The sequence below is a fragment of the Antrostomus carolinensis genome, unplaced genomic scaffold (genome assembly GCF_000700745.2).
Source record: "Antrostomus carolinensis isolate BGI_N321 unplaced genomic scaffold, ASM70074v2 scaffold6011, whole genome shotgun sequence".
Lineage (NCBI taxonomy): Eukaryota > Metazoa > Chordata > Aves > Caprimulgiformes > Caprimulgidae > Antrostomus > Antrostomus carolinensis.
In genome coordinates, this window is record NW_010296301.1 from 3,215 (window position 1) to 25,067 (window position 21,853).

Genomic DNA, 21,853 nt, shown 5'->3' on the forward strand with positions numbered 1-21,853 from the left:
GCACCAGGGCTGGTTTGTCAGTCACAGCCTTGGCACAGAGGTTTGTAGTGGTACCATGGTGAATAAACAACATCCTCACCTCTGAAGCTGGTTCTTTCAGGTCAGGGCTGAGGAAGGCTGGCAAATCCTTTGAGAAAGCTTGAAACCCCACTGCTAACACAGGGTGGCTCTGGGTAAATAAAAGATCTCATTTTCCAGAGTTGCAATGTTGACAAGTTTCACTTCTGCTGACAAAACTAAATATGGCCCTAAGGGTTGTTGGGGAATGATCTGGTCCTGTTCTCTTTATGGGCACCCACCATACAAATTGATTCCTCTCTGCTGTCATTTTTCCTCTTGTCTTGTTCTTCATTCTTTTAATACCATGCTGTCTATCTAGGGAATGTTTCCTACTATGTTGCTCTCAGTATGTGTTTATGAACAGATTCTTTTCCAGATACCTATTTGTGTCCTAATCTCATTTTAACTTCTAAATATTCCTCTCTCAGAGGTTTTCTTAGAATAATTATCCATACTGTAGAGAATCAGACAGGCTGCATTCTGAAAATAGAGCAATGAATTTAAAATAGTGACTCATCAGTCTTATAAAGCAATAATTTTCATATAAGAGAGGTAAGAACCGTAAAAAATATTTCCCTTTGCAAGCATGCGGGTACACATAAGAGTAAGTGTTCATGGAAGTATGATTTAGTAAATATATGTTTGTTTTTTTTCATATAGGTAACCCTCCTGCTACTGGTACAGGAACTTTACACATCACCTTGGAGGATGTCAATGACAATGTCCCATCCCTTTATCCAACACTGGCAAAAGTTTGTGATGATGCAAAAGATCTCAAGGTAGTGGTGCTAGGAGCATCAGACAAAGACCTTCATCCCAACACAGATCCATTCAAATTTGAACTAAGTAAGCAATCTGGTCCAGAAAAATTGTGGAGAATCACCAAGCTTAACAGTAAGTCTTTTTTTTTTTTTATGCATTTAGTCCTCCCACCTCTACATCCCAGGATACTCACCCTGAGGCTGCTCATTATGTGAAGTCAGGAGCACTTATGCATGAGTGTCTTACAGGATGGACCCATTGCTGCTGCTTTACACTCTGCTGTTTTTGCTTGGACCAGCTGCCTGGTGGGACATACTAATAGTCTCTCTGCATTTTCTCTGAAATCTGAACTTTTTTCCTCTTATTATGTTGACCAAACTTTTCTCTTTTAGCTTTGCATTAAAGAAAGGCTGCTAATGACTTAATAGTTTTGTAAAGATTTCATGGCTTGGAATTTGTTTGCATCAGATGCACAAGGCTTTGTTATAGGACAGCATGAAACTTTTGCATGGGCTTTAAGCAATGTACTTGAAAAACTTCCTGATTTTCATTATTCGAACTCTTCACAAATAAAATATCCAAATGCACTGGGACTACACACTTTTGGTAAGAGGATCTAAGCACATGCTACTCAGTTGTAGAAGGTTTATACGGAAAATTGTGGGCACAAAGTACTGCATTTCTTTTTAAAGTAGATTATTTTTATTGGTTTCTAGCATGTATTATTTATCTCTGTCACTATCGAATCTTTTAGCAGTTCATTTCAAATTATTCTTAGAAAAAACCTGAAGATGGATGTGATAGCTGCACCTGCCTGCAGGATTAAGTGGAGGAGTCATTTTCTTTGCTGTTCTCCAAACATCAAACCACCACTTTGTTAAACCCCCTAAAGAGTTAGCACGCTCACCTGGGTACCAATGGCTGTTATGACCCAGCTGTTATGAAGAGGCATTACTTCCCTTCACTGCCTTCTCAGCCAAACTAGGGAAGCAGTTAAGCAGCTTTGCTTGTACTTTCTTGCAAGAAGGGTTTTTTTCCTTTGGCAAAGATATTCTTCCCTCTTGTTTTGCTCTGGGGATGACATGCCTTAGCATGTCATTGTGTTAGATTCCACAGGGAAATTCTGACAATAATTTGCAGACCAAGTAATGCATTTAAACAAAAGGGGCTTTTAAAAGTCTTTCTTTTGGGGGGGTTTGGAATAAGTTTGCAGTTAGCTCTCAGCTCATTAAAGAATTTCTGTACTGCCTCTTCTTACCTCCAATTCAGTTCTTTAATCTTTTCCTTAGAGTGTTCTCATTTTCTTCTTAATTTCCATGAGTAACTGTGGCATGTCTGATATTGTTTGCAGATTCCTCTTCCCTTCCAAACAACCACTATTTGGGTAATTCTCTCCTTATCCTTTGCAGATACTCATGCCCAGGTCATCCTGCTTCAAAACCTAAAAAAGGCCAATTACAACATCCCAATCTCAGTGACAGATTCTGGAAAACCACCTCTGACTAACACCACAGAACTGAAATTACAAGTGTGTTCCTGCAAGAAATCCAAAATGGACTGCAGTGCAACTGATGCCCTTCATATCAGCATGACCCTTATCCTTCTTTCACTCTTCAGTTTATTTTGTAAGTCTTTTCCTGAACTGTAAGTAATGAAGTATTATTTAGCTGTTCCTTTGTACACTGCGTAAGAAAACCTACCAAGGGAGAAGTTAAATTCATACCTTGACATCATAATGCAGTAAGTTTGGTGGTTTCTTCCTGAGGAAGTAGCTATAAGAAAGAGAGAGGGGAGGAGGTTTTTTGTAGTCAAAAAAATAGCAACAAATGCTTGTTTGTGTAATTAAGAAATAGAAGCAATAATTTTAAGAAGAATCAAAGAGAATTAGAGCTAGCATATGATAAACTAAGAAGTACCAGCTGCAGTAGCAGATTTATGAGACGCATTCTTTCATCTCTCCTGACTTGAATTCAATTCAAAAACAAAAACAGGAGATTAAAGGTGTTCTTGTAACAATAGCTGTTCTGGGTCACCATGAAAATAAGTACTGTCTGCTTCAATCTATTCCTCTATAAAGTGCACGAGCAACTGGAACATGAGGGACTTGTTCAGGATTTCGGGCTTAGAGCCACCCAGAATTGATAATCAAATTGCAAGTCTGGGTTGGAGAACAGAGAGAACTGATACATAAAGGAAGCTTCTGCTGCTTCTGAGAAGGCTTTCTAAAAGAGACTTACAAAATTCCTAATTTGAATTGGAAGGAGTTAAAAAAAAAAAAAAGCCAAACTCAAAACAAAACATCCCAGAATGACTGAAGAGTAGGAACTCAAAGCCATGCAACCCAACATCCAATGTAGGTGTGTCCCTGGCTTGTCCCATGACAGCTTCCAGCAAATTTTTTGATGCAATATTATTTTGAGTTCCTTATCTGTTAAAAAGGAATAGCTGTATCCTATAACTAACTATGGTAGTAAATCTGTTATTCAAGGATTATTACCATCATCTCATGTTAGTAAAATATATTGTATGGTGAATTAATATCTGAGCCATTGTGAAAGGCCTTATATTTTTGATGAGATAAAATCTACAATGAGGCAGAAACAGAAGCCAAGGCAAGGCAGAGATAGTTTACACATCTGAGGCTTGATATATGCTTGATTACACATCTTGTCAGTTTTTTTCTCATAGTATATTACTTTTATCCCAAAAGGTTAGCATGAAGGTCATTGTGAGAGAATTAGAACTAGCCAATGTTTGTGCTGCTCTTTGAAGATGAAAAGGACTATATAAATGCTAAGTGCAAATTCATGTTCTTTGTTCCAATCAGTGACATCTGAAGTATCTCCATTGGCTTTGGTTCAGTTATTCTGGGTTTAGCCTGCTGGAACCAAGCACAGACTTCAGCTGTTACAAGTAATATATTAAAAATATTTGACAGTACGTGACACTATTGCATGAGTGCAGCTTATTGATTCAAATATGTTCTTGTTACCACTTCATAAATGTTACTGGTGCTATATTAGGCATGACTTTCACCACTGGAATTACTTTCTTATCTGACATGATTTGCACTTGAACTTTATTTACATTAATGCATCTGCTCAGAATACAATGAGGTACACAAAAGCCTTTTGCTTTTGAAAGTAATCATACTGCTTTTTTCTAGGCCCCAAAGAGGTCTGATCATTTTCCCTGTATTGAATTATAAAAAGCAGTTCTAGGTATCAGAAGGCTCTTGTTGAGTTGCTCTTCTTGACTACAGATCTTCTCCAGCTCAACTGTGGGCAGAATATAGGCCCCTGGTATCTGAATGGTGGGTGGTGCTCAGGATGACAGAGGGATTCCCTCTCCTGCTGTAAAAGAAAAAGTAGCCTGGAATAGTCTTTACACTGTGAAACAATAGAGACATGTCTAGAGCCTTTCTGCAGCCTTACATGCATTCGAAGTACTGCAATAAGTATGGAGAGAGTTGTAACGTTCAACAAAGTGCAGAGTAAGATTATGCACATAATCTGCCAGCAGTATGATGTTCCCGTCTGTTCTCGGAGCAATAAAACCAAAACAAAGGGAAATAGGGGGTGAGTTGAAGGGAAGGAGAAGGAAAGGTCTCCCTTTTGGGACAGAGGCTGTTTCATACACAGTTGTTGTGAGTGAGAGCATGGATTCCACAAATAGTCTTCAGCATAGAGAAACCTAATCCTCAACAAAGGAACACTTTTTTTTTTTTGCTAAAATTTGCTACTGTTCAGTTGTGTGGTTTGGGTTCATCCAGTCACACAGAACGAGGCTGGCATTCCACGTCTGGTACAGCTACCTAATCATACTTGTGCAGAGCCAGCAAGCATAACAACATTCATAATCATTTTCCTCAGGTGTAAATGAGTACATGGAGACATAAAAGAATGAGGCCAGGAACCAGTTAAAATAATGTGGTTCTGTATTTGAAGTTCTCTAAAATGTGCTGCGTTCCCAATTCATTTTCACACATAGGTTTTTTTATAACTGCGATTAGTTCCATTGCAATGTTTTGTATAGTCCAAATATTTATCAGAGTAATCAAAGATTACGATTCCATAAAAACAAAGAGAACTTTAGTGCTTATTGAACAGATGAAATATCCCATTTCTAGTGGCAAGTTATGGGTTTAATTTTTGCAAAAGCCCTTACGTGGCTCACTTTGCTCCCAGTGTTTATGTTTTATGAGGCTCTTGTTCCTAGGAGGTAAATCCTTCAGTCAAATGAACTTTGTTATTCATGCCAAAGTATTTCTTTTTGTATTTGACATCTGGTGTGAGGATAGATAGCCCTATGAAAGAGCTGCTCATGGTAAAAATGCCCTGCATGAATCTCCTCCCCATACAAAACATCTTGGTATTATCATTTAAATGGTGCAATTATTATCTATACTTAGAATATGTGCTCCTTTGTAAATCATGGAAGAAGTCATATGTGGTAGATTTGTGAAGTATCTGAGCAGAGAATTGAAGAGCCTGATTAAAAATGTAATGCATGCAAAAAGCAGCAGTTTCGCCTATTTTGTAGCTGCCCTACTGTGTTCAGTATATTGGGGGATAATGGGATACAGACTGCAGAGTTGCCCAGAAGCCTTTGGAAAGGTAGATACACTTGGAAAAAGAAAAAAAAATTAGGAGTTCTTGTCAGCCAGAAATAGAAAATTTAAGATGACAAAGTTTCCAGGCAGATTGCTGGTTTTCCACAACAAAACAGTAAGGTGTTTGGTGGAATTAAAAGACAGTGAATACAGAGTTGATTGAAAAAAAGGAGCATCTTTGCATATTTGGTACTTAACCTAAATTATTACCCCTGGGAATTGCTGAAGTCAAGCTGGAAAGATGTATAGTGGACAGGTAGAGGACTGACTTACTTTCCAAAATTACAGTAGTTAATGCTAACAAATACTGGAAAGAATACTAGAGAGAATATGAAGTCTTATCTGCTAGGAATTCAGACACTATGTGTAAAATGAGACTTATTGTCCTGGTTTTTAGCTGGAACAGAGCTGGGTTTCTTTTTAGTAGCTAATATAGTGCTGTGTTTTGCTTTCAGCCTGGGATTTGTTATGAGAGAAACACTGCTAACATACCAGTGTTTGCATTTTGTCGCTAGAAGCGAAGGACTTCGTGTTTTGTTAGTCTACAAGCACAAGATCTAAGGGTGTGAGGAATATCTAAATTAATAAATAGTAATGGTGTCTTGTCCTCTGTCAGCTTTTCCTAACCACTACTGGAGACAAGATAGGACTGAAATGTTCAGATATAATTTAGAATTTAGTAATTCAGATTGAGGAAAAAGAATAGACCAAAAAATAGAGCTGGATTCCAGTCAGAGAGGACTACTTAAGGAAGAGAAAAGGTGGGAGAAAGTGAAAGCATATTATGCAGCATGTCTGGTGCTGGGTCTGAGATTATCTGTGTTACCCCTTACTGTTCTATTGTCTCAGCCATCTCATGTTTTCAAGTGATGCAGCTAAAATAGCTCTGTTCAGAATGAAGGTAACCAAAGTGATGCACTCAATATCATTTATAAACAAATTCCCTCTGGAAGGCTCCTGAACACTTTTAGTAAGACAGTATCTACAACATTCTGTAAGGATGAGGGAGAGAGAGGGGGAAAATGTGCCCGTTATTGCAACCTCCAAATTGGTAACTGATATTTAGGTATTGGTTGAATAATTCCTGAAACAGAGAGGCAATACCTAAAAGAGAGAATTTTCAAGCTGTCCTTTAGGAATTAAGTTACATACAGGTGACTGAGAAAACAAAACAAACTAAAAAAGTGAAAGATCAAGATAAAAACAAATTCATGTATATTGTCTTAATGAAGTTGGCAACAAAAACTGCCACAGGCCCTACAGGAGACTGAGAAAGAACTACTCTAGCTGTCAGAACTAGGCTTTGTATCAATTACAAATTATTTATATTATTATTATTTAAAGGCATATTTTAATTCTGGACTTTTGATTTTACAATAATTATTTCACTTAATTGCATAATCATGGAATGATAATTGCATTTCATATTTCCTTTTATATTCTACCAACATAAAAGACCAAGTTAGATTCAAATATGTTGAATCAAGGGACTAAAAGAAGAACCAAAGCCACAATAGTCATGTCCTGAAGAAGCAGAATTCAGAGCAATTCCATTAGTAGCTCAGTCACACTAGCAATAATATTTTACTTAAATTTCCTTGTTAGGAAAAGACTGGACTTTAAACAGTTCATGTTGAAAAAAAACCTAACAAACTGATATCTTACTTGACCGACAAACATTGATAAGAGACTTTTTCTGTTACACAGGCTGGTGGACTACAAAGTTGTAAGTTGACTTGAGCTTAAATATGTAAAGTATTCAATTATTATGAACAGAAAGTGAGACACTGGGGTGAAATACTGCTATGAAGAAATTAAATAAGCTGGAGGTCTCTACATTGCAATTAATTTGTTAAACTGAGGGTGAAAGGCCTCAGGTGTGTTGAAAAACAGACTGGCACAGGTGTCTGTGCTGTGATTGGAAAGAAGCCTTAGAGATACCCTTGAATTTAACTTCCTTTTAATTTCCACTAACTTTTTCTGTTTTAATGCCTGCTGTCCCCCACCAATGTTTTTCTGATTTAAGGAATACAGCTACAGGGTCAATAGACAAAATGTCTTTCTTTTTTTTTTTTTCTCCTCTTTAAAATTATGTATTTGGTTCTAAACCATTACAAAAAAATCAAAGTATATTAAACTGGTGGATTTGAATTTACCTGAACAGAAACAAGAGTTAAAACTGCTGTGTTATCTTTCACCTAGTTTATTTTTCAAAGCAACAAGCATCTCTATCTCTTGTACATCCTATGTTATTTGTGCAGGAACATCAAATGTCTGAAGACTGAAGCAATGCACACTTGAATGGCATAAGACTAAGACAAATCATAGCAGGTTTCAAATGGAAAAGACCTTTAAGGTCATTGCTCTTTCCATTACAAGTGCAGATTTGTTACCTGCAGATTCACAGTTTTCAGCCTTTATTGAAAGTTACGTGGCTTAGTTTTAGACAATCATGCGGTATATTTCTTTCAGGGCTGAACTGCTGTTTAGTGTTTGGTTTTCCCAAGAAAAAAATAAAAAGTTTATTCCTGTTCCATATAGTTCCAAAGAGGAAGCTTCAGAGGAACCATTCCCAATAGTTGAATTTGCTAAAAACAATATTTAAAAAAAAAAAAACCCAACCCAACCTTTTAGGTTGTCTTAACAGATTTTAATCTTCTATAGCAATTTTCTACTTTTCAGAGCAGTGACATTTAATTAAAAAAAAAATCAGTTTAATTAGCACGACTAGGAAATTTTGCAAGATAAATTTTCCCATTTCTGAGAAGTAGAATATCCCTATATTGGCTAGAATTTCAACAACTACCAATACGGGTGAGAGTTTTGCTATGAAAGGTGGTTTGTTGGGGGATTTATTTGCACTGTTCTAATTTAACTTACATGCCATGTGGGTATTTAAAGTAGCAGCTAAATGATGCTATCCAAGTAATTGTAAATTACTAACATTTAGTGAGTTCCAGTAATATAAATCTCACTTCCTAAAACCAATAATAACAGCAGCAATATCCACTGTTACTCTAATACTTATTATCTTTGTTACATTACAGATGCTTTTGTCCATAGTAACATTATTATAGTTACTGCTAAATTATCAGTGAATATAGATGCTTTCTCAAATGCATGTCTGAGAAAAATACCATTATTATTTGTCTCATTAAAGATTTTGGTTGTTTAGACCCTAGTAAGGAAAGGACAGGTTGGGATTTAAGGGATTGAGGTCAAATTGAGAGAGTCTTGATTTGAGTCTCACTTTTAACACAGACCTCTGTGTCCAGTCTTCTAATCTCTCTGCAGGTATACTCAGTCCTGCAATTTGTTGTGTGATTGGCTTTGGGAGCCCACCTAAAGCTAATGGGGCTTGAAATGGCACAGAAGTCCATATGTACGTACATAATTGGAGACAGGATGTTTATATACCTAGTCATAGAGACATGACAAACAGAAATACCCTCCAATTGTACATCAGCATATTTAAAAGGTACTTAATGACATTACATTTTATTGAGTCAATTAGGTGGGAAATGGCATTTTAGGCACATTTTAATCCATTCAAACATGTTCCAGAAGTATAGACATGAAAAAATACAGTTTAGAAGATGCATGTTTAGAATGCAAAAGAGAAAAATGTTACTGGCAAATACAGCTCCTTCCCTAAGAGCTGTAATATTGTTCCTGATGGTCATTCTGTAGACATGAAATGAACATTTAAAGAGACTGGTTTGAATAGACCATTCACTCTTGTGAATTCAAATCAACACTTTATGTTTTCATTTTCTCAACAGTTCTCAACAGTAACTTTTGATATATAGTAGTTTGTATTTATTTTCTGAACAATCTCTTAAAGTCACATATAACTTCAGATAGTTATCATCTGAATTCTTCTGGAGTGGACTATGACTAAAAACTAGAACTGAATAAATGATCAGTTAAAATATTTTTTCTGATTATCTATCACCATGGGATTTTTGTTTCTTTTAACTACCTCTGTCCTTGGATATCTTCCCACTCCATAACATCCAAACACCTCAAAATGTGCTCTCCATGCAGACAGCTTTCTATTCAGCTTTAGATGTTATATGTGATATTGAATGAACAGAGGAGATTTGTTGTGCCTAAAGTTTAGATGATGTTGCTTTTGCTTCTCTACTAGACTCAACTTGCAAAGTCCTTTAAAATGCCATTGATGTTTGGAGTATTTCAGACTACATCTTAAAGCCTTACTTTACCCATACACTTCATTTGTATATGTCATTGATTTGTGCTTATGTAAGCTGTCATGCTTACAAGTTCCTCTTGAAGAATTTTGAAATAGGTTGATATCAACATAGCCAAACCTTGCAATTTTCTAATTTGATTTTTTTTTTCTTTTTCCATGGCTTCTAAGCATAATACTTTCCTCTCATTTCTATTCCATTTTTGTTTTTACCTAATAAGAGGTTTTTCTGATTATTTTTTTAGTATTTCAAGCTAGGATTAGTGTATACCCGCAGATCTGAATGTGTCTGGTCTACTTATGTTCATGTTCTACTTAAAAACTGATAGTAAACTAAGCTGTACTGCTGTGGAAGATGAGATCTGACTGCTTAAGCAGTTACATATTGCGTTAAAAGGTTGGCTAGCTGTTACATTTGATGCATTTAATTTTCAGCATAAATACGAAAAATTAGGAGACTTGTTCAATGCTACTATTTCCAAAATTTACTTATTTCACTTGCTGATTATTTTCAACTGTTTAGCTAAATTTATCAGATTACAGCATGAGCAAATATACTTCCAGACTGCAGGTGGTCACCTCTGCAATTGTTTTGAAAGAACTGGAAAAGAAAGGAAGCATTTATTTCCTATTGGTCAAATGAAGGTGATACAGGTTTGGCAAAGTATCCAGCTACAATTCCTATCAATTAAAAAAAAAAAAAAAAAAGAAATCTACAACATCATAGCTGCTTCACCCTAGAAACAACCAACACCACCTCAAGTAAGATACCTGATATCCCTAGTGAGCAGGAACTTTATTAGAAGATGCTTTATTAGATAAATGTAGCACTGCACTGGACTGTTTAGTACGTTTCTGAATTTCCAAGCAAGCACAGCTAGTCTTTCTTTTACTTGATCTCAGAAACTTTTCTCCCATATATTGCTTCTTTATGGTTGGACTTGATGATCTTAAAGGTCTTTTCCAACCAAAACGATTCTGTGATTCTTACATGCGCGTACGTTTTGCGGTACATAAGAACAGCCCATTACATAGCGAGTGTATGTGCGTCCATGACAAGGAAGGGTCAAGCAGAAACAAGGATTCAACAGTGAGCAAGGCCCTTGCCGAATTCAGAAGAGTGAGAGCACTTTGGTGTTAATCAGCACTATTTCAGATCTGCCAGTATAGTCTTAAAATAAATGTTAGCAGAGTGAGAGACGCTCTTGGAAATATCACCTGCTGATGTCACACAGATACCCTTTGAAAATTGCTTCAGCCTGAGCAACCTATTCCCCTGTGCAAGCTGCTTAGTTTAGATTGGCGTCTTTCTCCACTCTCTTGCCAATTTTGGCCAATTGCATAGCACATGGCTGCATTTTAGCTCCTGAAGTTAAATACTGACATTGATATATGAGAGTCTACTGGAGTTTTGAGTGGAACTGAGACACTCATTTCACAGACACAATACTAATGCATACTGTCTTTTTCCTACAATTAAGGACTTTGAAATAATTTCCTCACATAAATAGGAAGCAAATTATATAAGATGTTATAAACTGCAAATTTTCAGGATAAACTCATTTACTTCTCTCACCTTTATAAACTTTTCCACAATGTATTACTGTTCAGTGAGATCACTAATTTGCTGTCACAAGCAGATCTACTGCTCTTTCTGATAGTAAAACCAATTTTTTTAATTGCAGGAATAAGGACACACAGCATCTGCCTGGGGATAGCTGTTTCAGTCTTTCAAATTCAGTGAGATTTGGGGTGAAAAGATTCCAGTCTTTTCTCTGAGAAGACAATACTAGGGTAGGGTAGTCAAAAAACAGCAACCACTACGTATTGGCACTTGCAGCAAAGCCTAGACAGTGCCTTGGACCACTGAAGAGGTCACAGAAGAGCATATTAAATAATTATTTTATATAAAAGTTCAAATTAATATTATAATTTATAGGCATATGATGCAAACACTGTGACAGTTTTGGTGTTGAAAACTACCCAGGACAAATCAACCAGTGATGTACAGGAAAACCATTTATGTTTTTCTAAGTTCTGTGTGAAGGCTAAACTAATAACTGTATATCTAATTAATATCCTTTTATAGATGGTAAATCCAGGAAAGAAATACCTGGTTGTTGATTAGCTGCCTAATCAGAAACATGGTGCTGATCTCTTCCACCATTTATGCATTACCTCTTTAACATTACTGAGGTTTCTATAAAGTCCATGATGTAATATAGACTTTTAATTATACAAAGATTAATGTAATATTTCTGATGAGAGGGTAATTGAAAGAAATTTGAAAGAAATGGAGCATGCATGAGTTGAACTCCAAGCTCCAGCTGTGTTAACTCTCTTCTCTATGTTAAATGGGAATTAGAGCATGAATGCATCTTGGGTAAAGTTCATTCCTATATAAAGGGTCAGCATGAAACTTAAATGCCTTTCATTTTTATGAGGTCTTAACTGCAATGTAGGAAAAATAGTCTGTGTAACAGGGGCTGAGGTTGGTCTCATAAGGAACACATCTTTCAAAATCTTTGAATTACTCAATTTAGACCTGTTTCTTTAAAATAAGGAATTGAGTCACTAATGTGTAACTAATGTTCAGAGAAAGCTAAGGCTGCAACAGGGAAAGCTAGAGCACCTGGGAAACGCCAAAGCATTTTCTGAGATCAGAAGTCATCGTTTTGCAAACACAATTGTTTTTTGGCTGATTAGAAAGGTTCTGCTGGAATATGGGCTCTTGGCAACCTGAACTATAATGAATGGGGTTACATGCTGCTGGTTGTCTTTTTCCTAGGATGGAACATTATAAAATCTTTGTCTTAAAGAATTATGTGCTTTTTTTCCTCCATTTTCTTCTGTCATGTGACTCAACATAAGGAATAAATCTTAAATTAGGCCACTGTGAAACAGACAGGTAGCTGTAATCCTTGAAGACATCAATATTATAAACACTTAAGTCTCTATTAGGTGGCCTGCTCCTCTTCCAAACCAATTCACTGTCTAAAACCCAAGGACTAGATGATAATTCAGGTGTGTTCTGTGAAGTTTGCCACCAACATGAACAACTCTCGACTTTCCAAATACAGTCAACATCAGTAGACTTTAGTGGGAGTAGGAAGGGGGGTTTGTTCCATTTAAGTTTCTACACCATGAATCTCCCTACTGTAAACTGCATATTAAGACCTATATTCCTTATAGCATCATTACAATCCATATATTAAAACATGAGATACAGATAAATCTGTACAATGTTTGCCAGTTTTCTTGACCAGCAAAAGCAAACAGCATCTTCCAATGCCAAAGTACTAATGCCAACAGACACCACTTGTTTATGATAACAAGCTGTGCTTTCTTTATCTGAGACCTATTAACCATAATAGTAATAATTCAGACAGAAAGAACATAAAAATAACCCTGCCTATTTCACTGTTATCTTAAAAGGAAGGTGGCTGAATGTATCTTCCAAGTGTCGAAGAGGATAGAGCAGAGGAGAATGGTGAGATAAAAATGGTGAAGATCACGTTGGAGACTTCAGTGAGAGTGATTTCTGAAGAAGTTACGTATAGCTATGCTAGCTTGCTTGTGCATTCCCCAGATACCTTAAGGAAAAGATGGGGGGTGACCACCGAAGAACAACAATGCACACATCGCCTTTGTGGCTTTCATGTCTGCAGCCATATGCAACAAATTATTTGTTGTAGGTAAACAGATATCACATTTAAAACAACACATGGTGTGTAATAATTCTTGAGTGCTGAGACCAGCTATGGAGACAGTGTTGTTCCTAACAGCCAATACAAAGAAAATAAATTAATTACTAGGCATAATGATCATTAATGTACCTGCCAGGCACAGGCTTACCAGGGCATTAAGTTCCTAAAAGAGACAGTTAGCATGGAGCAGCAAAAGTGCTCCCTGCACACATTATTTATGCTCACAGTGTTCCTTATTTACTAATATCTTTTATGTGCTGTTACCAGCTGCAAACTTTAAATCATGCATAATATAAAATACATAAGAATGGGACCAAAAAAAAAAAAAAATCTCAACACAAACCTATTGAAGTCAGTGAATAAACACTAAGTCAGTCCTCTCTAGGTTAGCTGTTTAGAGATGGCACTCAAATAAGAAGTAGACTCTAATAATTTGGCAGTGTATGTGTATTTCTGTAACTTTCATTTGGACCTTCTTTATGGGGAGAATAAAGCGGGGGAGTGAAGCAGACAAGAACACTACAATTCTTATACAGAAAACAATAATGAACATTGTAAATCCAGCTGGGAGAACAAACAGAGATATTTCAAATACAGACCAGATGCTTATCAGATCCCTGAAGAAGCAGTTCTTTTTATTTCAGTAGATCTGCTTATGTCCACCATTGAGTTTTCACCACAATACTTTGGTTGTTCTTGATTTCTGTAAATTTTGTATTAAGGGAGTTACTGGCCAGAATGTCCAATAACACCTTACATGACCATATCAGAATATCTCTAGAAAGTAAATTTGTAACTGATGAACTTCTATATTAACCACAGAAACTAAAAGTTAAACTAACTTTGAGTGCAATAGAAAGAACAAAGACAGATTTTATCTCAAATATTCTTACTGCAGCCACCAAAGATTATTTTACAGGACATAATTTTGAATGTTGAATCTGATTTTAAAAGCCAAAAACTACTCCTTTAGCAATCCACCTTTACAAAAGTGTCCAGTCACCATTAGTGAGCAGAGGCATACATACTATCCTTACAAACAATGTTTGGAATAAGAGAATTCTTTCAACACTACTTCAGCTAAGGCTGCTGAAAGGACTGAGCTGAATTCACAGCAGTCTTAGCACCCTTTGCCAGTGCCAAGATTTTTGTAGATGTGTCAGCAAAGCAGATGTTAAGGACACACTGTTTTATGGATGCTTGCAAGGAGCTCCTCCCACTACATGGGAAAGCCTGGGAAAAAGCCCAAATAGGTTTCTTTGAAAACATGTCAATGAAAGCTCCCATCATGGACTATGAATGAGAAGAAAAACAGGTCATGAAAGGATAATCCAGGAAAATATTTGTAGTAGGGAAAAGGCCATGAAGGAGTCATGGTTGTGTCAAAGAGGCAGGCTAGGAAAATGCTCTATACAGCAAAAGACTGTCAGGACACAAGCACAGTAGCTTGAATTTGTCAAGAGCTGCGAAAAGATGTTGCAAACCTGCTAACTAAGGAGAGACAGGGTAGGAGATTTAGCTGTTTGAATGACTAGAAAAAGCCCTTTGGGATGATTTGTGAAAAAGAACCTAGATTAAGACATAACCTCAATATACAAACCTAAAAAGGCAATTCTATGACATAAACCATCTCAAATTTATTTCTGGTTTTAAGCTCAAATAAGAGGCAGGGTAATAGTGTTGTCCTGAGCAATCAAAGGAAGAACTAGAAGGGAGTGCTTTAGGGGAAATGTTAAAGAGCTCAGTTTTAGCTGTGCAGAGCTGTCAGCAAAATATTGAAAAGGTATCGGAGCTAGAGGTCAACATTTCAGTCTAAAATGGAACATCAGGTAAAGAGCATTAAGATCTCTGAATTGTCAGCTCTGAAATGATTGCTGAATGTGTATGGATGGTGTCACAGAGAAGGGGAAGAAATTTAAGTTGGGGCAGGGGGGGGAAGGTTTCCCCAGAAACCTGAGATGGAGAGAATGAGATAGAAGGACATGCTGGAAAAGTGATTAGAGAAGTCATAGTAAAATTACAGGAGTCATCACAGGAGCCAAGGGAAGCATCAGATTTCCAGGAATGTGGTTAAATGGGTCATAGGCAGGATGAAAGGATGAAGTTGAGAAGCAATTTCAGTAGAAATACAGTCTAGGTAAGGACTGTAGAGCTTTGGGAAGAGCTGGGGTGGTGTTTGCAGAGGCAGGTAGGGTAACAGGGAGAATCAAAAGCATGCTTATATTGTTGAGCTAGCCTTCAGTAGATATCAACTAGCATAGGAAAAAGCATATTCATAATTAAACCTGAACTAACTAGTTTTAACATATAGCTTACTCAGGAAAGGCAAGGTGTATGATCAGGTAGTAGTAACTCATTATATCTGTCAATGTGATGTAAAATATACAAGCTTTTCCTCAGGTCTGCAAATAAATCAACATATATTGCCCTTTGTTTACAAGCTGTTTGTGAAGCAGTCACTAGCTGCTTGAATTTGTGTGGTATTTATAAATCGTGTGCTGACAGATTCCTATGGTGAAGTTTCAGCCTATGGATTGTACAGAAATTCAGTGCTACAGCTGCTGTTCATTCATCATCTACAAGTGCCTGTCCTTAGCAGGAAGACCTCCAGGGACCTCCTAAAGATTCAGAGTAGCTTTGCCAATTCAAAAAGCTAGCGTTATTTCCTTTGAGTCAGAATTGAACAAATGCCCTTTAATCATATTAAGCTTGATTGTGATCTGGAAATGCTATTTTTCAGATGGTCTGTGAGATCAGAGTCCTGAACTCTTGCTTTTTGCTACCCCAGGAGATCAAGTTGTTTATGAGAATTTAATCCTAGCTGGAATCCCGAATCCAAATATATCCAAACTTTGGCACTCATGATCACAAATTTCCTATATAGAATTCTGGATCCTAATTTTGTGGCCAGAGCTTTTCTTTAAACAGCATGTTAAAAATCTACCTGCCAAGCAATTCCAGATTTTATCTTATTTGGAAATCTCAGCCATACTTCTCACTTCAGTGAGCCCCATCCATCAGTCCCTCTATGGATTCTTACACTTGCTTGATTTGCTTTACTTACCTTTGTTTAACAGGACTGAGGTCGTGCTGCAGGGGAAAGGACAGGCTGTTGCGTGCTATGCAGGTGCCCGCCTTGCTGCATAGCCCATCTGGACAGGCATCTAGCTGGAAGAATTTAATATTGAAGTCAATTCGAGTAATACCAAGATAATGACAAGAAACAAACAAATAAAGTAAAATAGCCTTATCAGTAATTATATTAAACTTGATTTGCCCAAAAAGAAAAGCAAATTATAATTTAAAAATAGTAAAAAGTACAAGGTGGCATCTAATAATGACCATTATGTTAATGTTTATGCTGCATGTGGCTGTGGTTGTGACAAAATCATCAATATTGCATGATTTAAGTGTACAAAATGCAATGTACATTAGACAAAAATTTCCTGAGTGTTTGTCAGTTTTGATTTTTATCTCCAACTTGCATTTCTGTGTTTTGATGCAGCAGTTGTCTCCTCCCAGGGCAGAGAGCATGAATGCTTGCTCACTCCCTCAGCGGGAAGGCGAAGAGAATCAGAAGGGGAACAGTGAGAAAACTCATGGGTTGAGATAAAGACAGTTTAATAGGCAAAGCAAAAGCTGCATGCACAAGCAAAGCAAAATAAATAATTCATTTACTACTTCCCATCAGCAGGCAGATGTTCGCCATCACCAGGAAAGCAGGGCTCTATCACACGTAACGATTACTTGGGAAGACAAATGCCATAACTCCAAATGTCCTCCCACTTCCTCCCCCTTTCCTCCAGATTTTATTACTGAGCATGACATCATCTGGTGGGGTCAGCTTTCCCACCTGTGTCCCCTCCCACCCTCTTGTGCACCCCCAGCCTACTCACTGGTAGGGACAGGAGGAGGAACAGAAAAGGTCTTGACGCAGTGCGAGCACTGCTCCGCAGTAACTAAAGCATTGGTGTGTTATCAACACTCCCTTGGTCACAAATACAAAACTCAGCATCCTGTGAGCTGCTATGAAGAAAATTAACTCCATCTCAGCCAAACCCAGTACAACCAGTAAACCAAAACTGTAAGGGTCAGGCCTTGTATTTGTCTGAGAGGAGCCAGATCAAATTTAGCTGTGTGTTTTGCTTATATTATTCTTACTATTCTTACCTGGTTTTGCTGCAAAATGGAATATTTGCAATTTACTAGTGTCCAAGCAAAACTGGAGGAAAGTGACCCATTAGCTACAACGAATGTTACATTTACTCCTAATTTCTGTTTTTTTCTGAATGTCTTTACTACCCTTGTATTATCAGAGTGCTCATCTAAAATAGGTAAAATCATTCAAGTTGTGCCACCTTCACTTTATTGAGTTAAAAAAAAAAAAAAGGTTAGTCCACATAAGATTTATATATCTGTAGCAATATTAATAAGTTATGCCAGCTCTTTTATTCCCTGGTATATTCACAAACTATAAGGCACTATAAACATGTTGTTTTTTAAAATCTATTGTTTGTTTGCTCTTTGCTTGTCAGTGGATGTGCACGCAAGGGAGTCACTCACCGGCATTTTACTTGCACTCTTGCACTAACATAAATGATCAAGGTGTCAAATGGGGAGAATCAGGTCCTGGCTCAAGATTTAAGCTCAGGCCTCCGCACTGCGTCTTCTGGAATTGCACTATGAAGGTCACTGAATGCCCCAGGTGACATTTGGGGGTTTCCTCTTGGAGATTTCCATCTTTGTAAATAATTGCTTCTGAACCTGGACAATTTATATTGAATTACTGACAAATGTGCGTGCACTCAATCAGTAATTTGATTATGGAGAAAAAAAAAAACAACAAAAAGTTAAAAGTTACTGTGATCTGCATAGTAATAATCACACCCATTTCCCATCGTTTAGGTCTGTAAGAACTCCTGACATTTGAAGCTGTCCTACCGAGTTGCCATGGCAACGAGAAAAAAAGGAAACGTCAGATCTGAAGATTGCAGTTTACAGTTACTGTTCTTCACAACTAGGCCTCAGTTGCTCCAGATTCAGTTTAATTTGCAACCTCACTTACTCTGTCCGACTATACCTTGGTGTTTGACAGCCTCTGCCCTAACTTCTGTTTATTAATGGATTCCTCTTGCAAGACGCAAGGTTTATGCCAATTTTCTCGGAATGTTGAAAGACCGTGACATCTAAACTGGACCTTGGGGGAGCAGAAAAAAACAGATTGACTCCATTTTTTTCTATCTGTTGACTTGTTGCTATTCAACTGTTCAGAAAATATTTTGTCTGTGGGTTAGTATTTGTATATGTATGAGTGTATGTATATATATATATTTATATAGAGAGAAGAGTTATACGACAGGTTTAGCTTTTATAAAATATTCATCTGGAGGGTGCAAGGGAGAAAGCAGAATAATACAGCCACAGATGAATTGTAACTATCCTACCACAGCTAAACCTACTGTATCTGCTGTTTCTAGTGTGGCCAGAAGGAGAGAGCCTATTGCAATCACACCGCTACAACAGCCGCTTTGGCGACACAAATAAAGCAGTGGCACTTCTCGTACCTCAGGTTCAGCAAACAAGAAATGCAAGTCCCCCTGGCTTGTTTCTGATCTGAACTGCTTTCCTTATGCCCCAAATGGAGTTTAGGATCCAGCAGGAGCACAGTGGGAGCAGCGCTGGGAGGTTCTGCGGAGCTCTGATTTGTGAGGCAGCAGGAAGCAGACGGCTGCCACCGGCACCGTGTGGGTCAGGATTTACAGCAATGGGACTGCTGGGCCTGGCTTTAAAGGGGCTAAAGTCAGCTTCCTCTGTGTTCCTGCAGATAATTATTTGCTGGGGCAGTTTACAAGGTTGAAGTCTTTCATCAGCTCTGCAGACACAGTTCAGTAGGTGGGTGTCAGCGTACGAGGAGCTGATTAGAACAGCAAAAGCAAAGTCTTTCTCAGAAGCGCTGGTCTCTCTCTCAGCCTCTATGCAGCTGCCATTACATACATAAGCGCAAAGAGGACAACAGATGCCCTATTATATAAATATATTCACACACACATATATATAGTTTTGAATATATATATACATACATACACATGTACACACAGTTTTCCAGTTAAGAGTAACAAGAGCATTTCTTTGTGTGTGTAAACTTACCACACTTGTTTGCAGACATGGGAAAAAAAGGGTGTTCGTTATACATGAATATGAATCCTTTTTTATTCTGTGAGCATGTAAGGTTAAAAAAAACACCAAACCAACTTCTAATTGTATCAAGATGATCATCTTGTTAATAAATTGTAAATGATCCATCAAAGCTCACACCAAATTTTTATAAAATTAACACAAAAAGTATACTAGTGACAGACTGTGGCTTTTATTAGAGCTTGCCAGTAACTAGGGTAAGGTAAGTGTCTTAGAATATTTTAATAAACTTGCTTATTTAAAGTTTAAACAAGAAAGCTTCCTTATGCAATAGAACTTTGCAGCTGCACTCTTTAGTTAGCATTTTTACAGCACTTATGAATCATACTGTATGTTGTCTTTACTACAGTGAGATTATGAGCATATCTTCCACACCACGTATATGTTTCAATAGTAAAGCTTTTTGGAAGCATTAAAAAGTCCAGACATACATTTAGTTTTCCATAATGCTACACTAGATATTAAATGTGTGTTGATGGTTAAAAATTGCTGTACAATAGCTTTTCTCTGACTTCCTGTATTGTACCAAATATGAAACAGGGGTTTTTTTGTTGTTTGTTTGGTTGGGTTTTTTTTAATCAAAAGGAGTAATAACAACAGTGACAGAGGAAAAATTAGTTTGTGTTTTGAAGTTTCCTAACATTGAAGATTTTTTGATAAGATACGAGCTGCCTTCAGAAAGGAACCTATTTTTCTCTTCCAGCTTAACTCCTGCAGTCCTGACCAAGCAAAATCTCCCACTGACCTTGTTTCTCTCACAGCGTGCTCTAGGTATTTCAATTACCAAAGGGGTACTTTGAGGTTAGTGGGAATTTCTGTCGAGCAAGGGCTTCAGCAGTGGGCTGTTAGGAAGCTGCAGGCATTTAAGCAGGAAAGTACCTGATCTGAAACATTAACATGGGCATGCTTCTAGTTCTCTTTTTCTGCCCATGCCTTGTAATAATCATATGCTGTTGCTTTATCATCAACAATCATGTCTTATAGAAAGCAAGCAAACAAAAAAAACCAGTTTACACGCAAATTTTTCAAAAGGAAAAAAAAAAATATCAACGAATGCATTAACACCACTGGATTTTCAATGTGTATATTCAATGAATACATCCAAATGCACCCAAAGATAAACCGCACCCTATTCCTTGATCTACAAAACCTCTATCTTGAATAAAACAAATTATAATATCCTCCCCCACAAATACTCTTTTTCTACTTGCTTTCTTCCTCTCTCTGTCCAGCAGAACCCACCTCTGGAAAGACTCCCATTGACATTAGTGTCATTTCTATCAAGCACCAGATAAAGCTACCCTTTTCTCATTTAAACCAAAGCTCACATAGCATTTGATGGATCATTCCAAGGGCATCCAAAATGAGGAACAAAGAAGAATCTCTCCTGCCTGGAACTACACTAACAATGGGAAGACTCTACCACTTGGTGCCCAAGGATGAAAGATCCTCCTTGGATAATAATGCAACCTTTGGAGATGTAGAGAGGTCAGTATCAAGGCTGAAACTCTGAAGCAAGATGCATCAAAAGCCTTCTTTCACCTTTATCACTTTATTTCTGCACCTAGATTAAAGCCTTCCAGCCTTTACTGTAAGTCTCTAGGCTTCAGACGGAGCTGATCACTGGACTACATAAGCATGCAAAGAGAAGATGAAGCCGCCATGTTAATGTTTCTCCCTCTCTGTACCTGAGAACAAACAAACCCCATTTGACAAGAGATTGTGACACTTTCTGTAGTGTTTTATGAGTGAGGAAGAGTATTAGAATCTGAATTTTCCTACCTGAACAGGATTGTTGGCTCTGGCTCAAAAAATGATGACCATTTCCTGAAACAAAGGAGCAAAAATAATTTATTAGTATAGAATTCACAAAATTGGTTGTAATTTTTTTATGGTTAATTATGTTTAACACTTGTTCAGCCAAGCTTGCTGTTTTTACAACATAGCACTTATTTCTACCTAGCTATATGGTCACTACAACGTTTATTTCAGTCTATATTTGTAGACATACAATGCTGTCCAGAGTCAGAAAGGCAGTGAACTTGTTGATTTTCATTTTGTAACATGCACAAAATTTCTTGTGGAAAAATAATTTCACTTGAAAAGAGTATGTGCTGTTAAAACACAAATTGGGTATAACAATCAGTGAGAGGAGTTTATTAGCAAGACAAAGGTCTCATTTGTGGTGTACTTGCTAATTGAACCCTTCTCTGTACACCTCATGTGTGTGCTTTTGCAGTATGCCTGTGTGCATTATTAATGTACATTTTGTTCAGTAACTGTAAGTCTGGAGATTAAAACAAA

At 37.3% G+C, this 21,853-nt stretch overlaps 1 protein-coding gene across 1 annotated transcript; it reads left to right on the forward strand.

The window, feature by feature from the left end:
- Window positions 1-720: 720 nt before the first annotated feature.
- Window positions 721-20,035, forward strand: LOC104532907 (cadherin-13-like; the record flags this gene model as incomplete). Its single annotated transcript, XM_010178233.1, has 3 exons — window positions 721-954; window positions 2,232-2,447; window positions 18,260-20,035. Coding segments are annotated over 3 exons (458 nt in total), but the record flags the coding sequence as incomplete, so codon positions are not given.
- Between the last annotated feature and the right edge of the window lie 1,818 nt (window positions 20,036-21,853).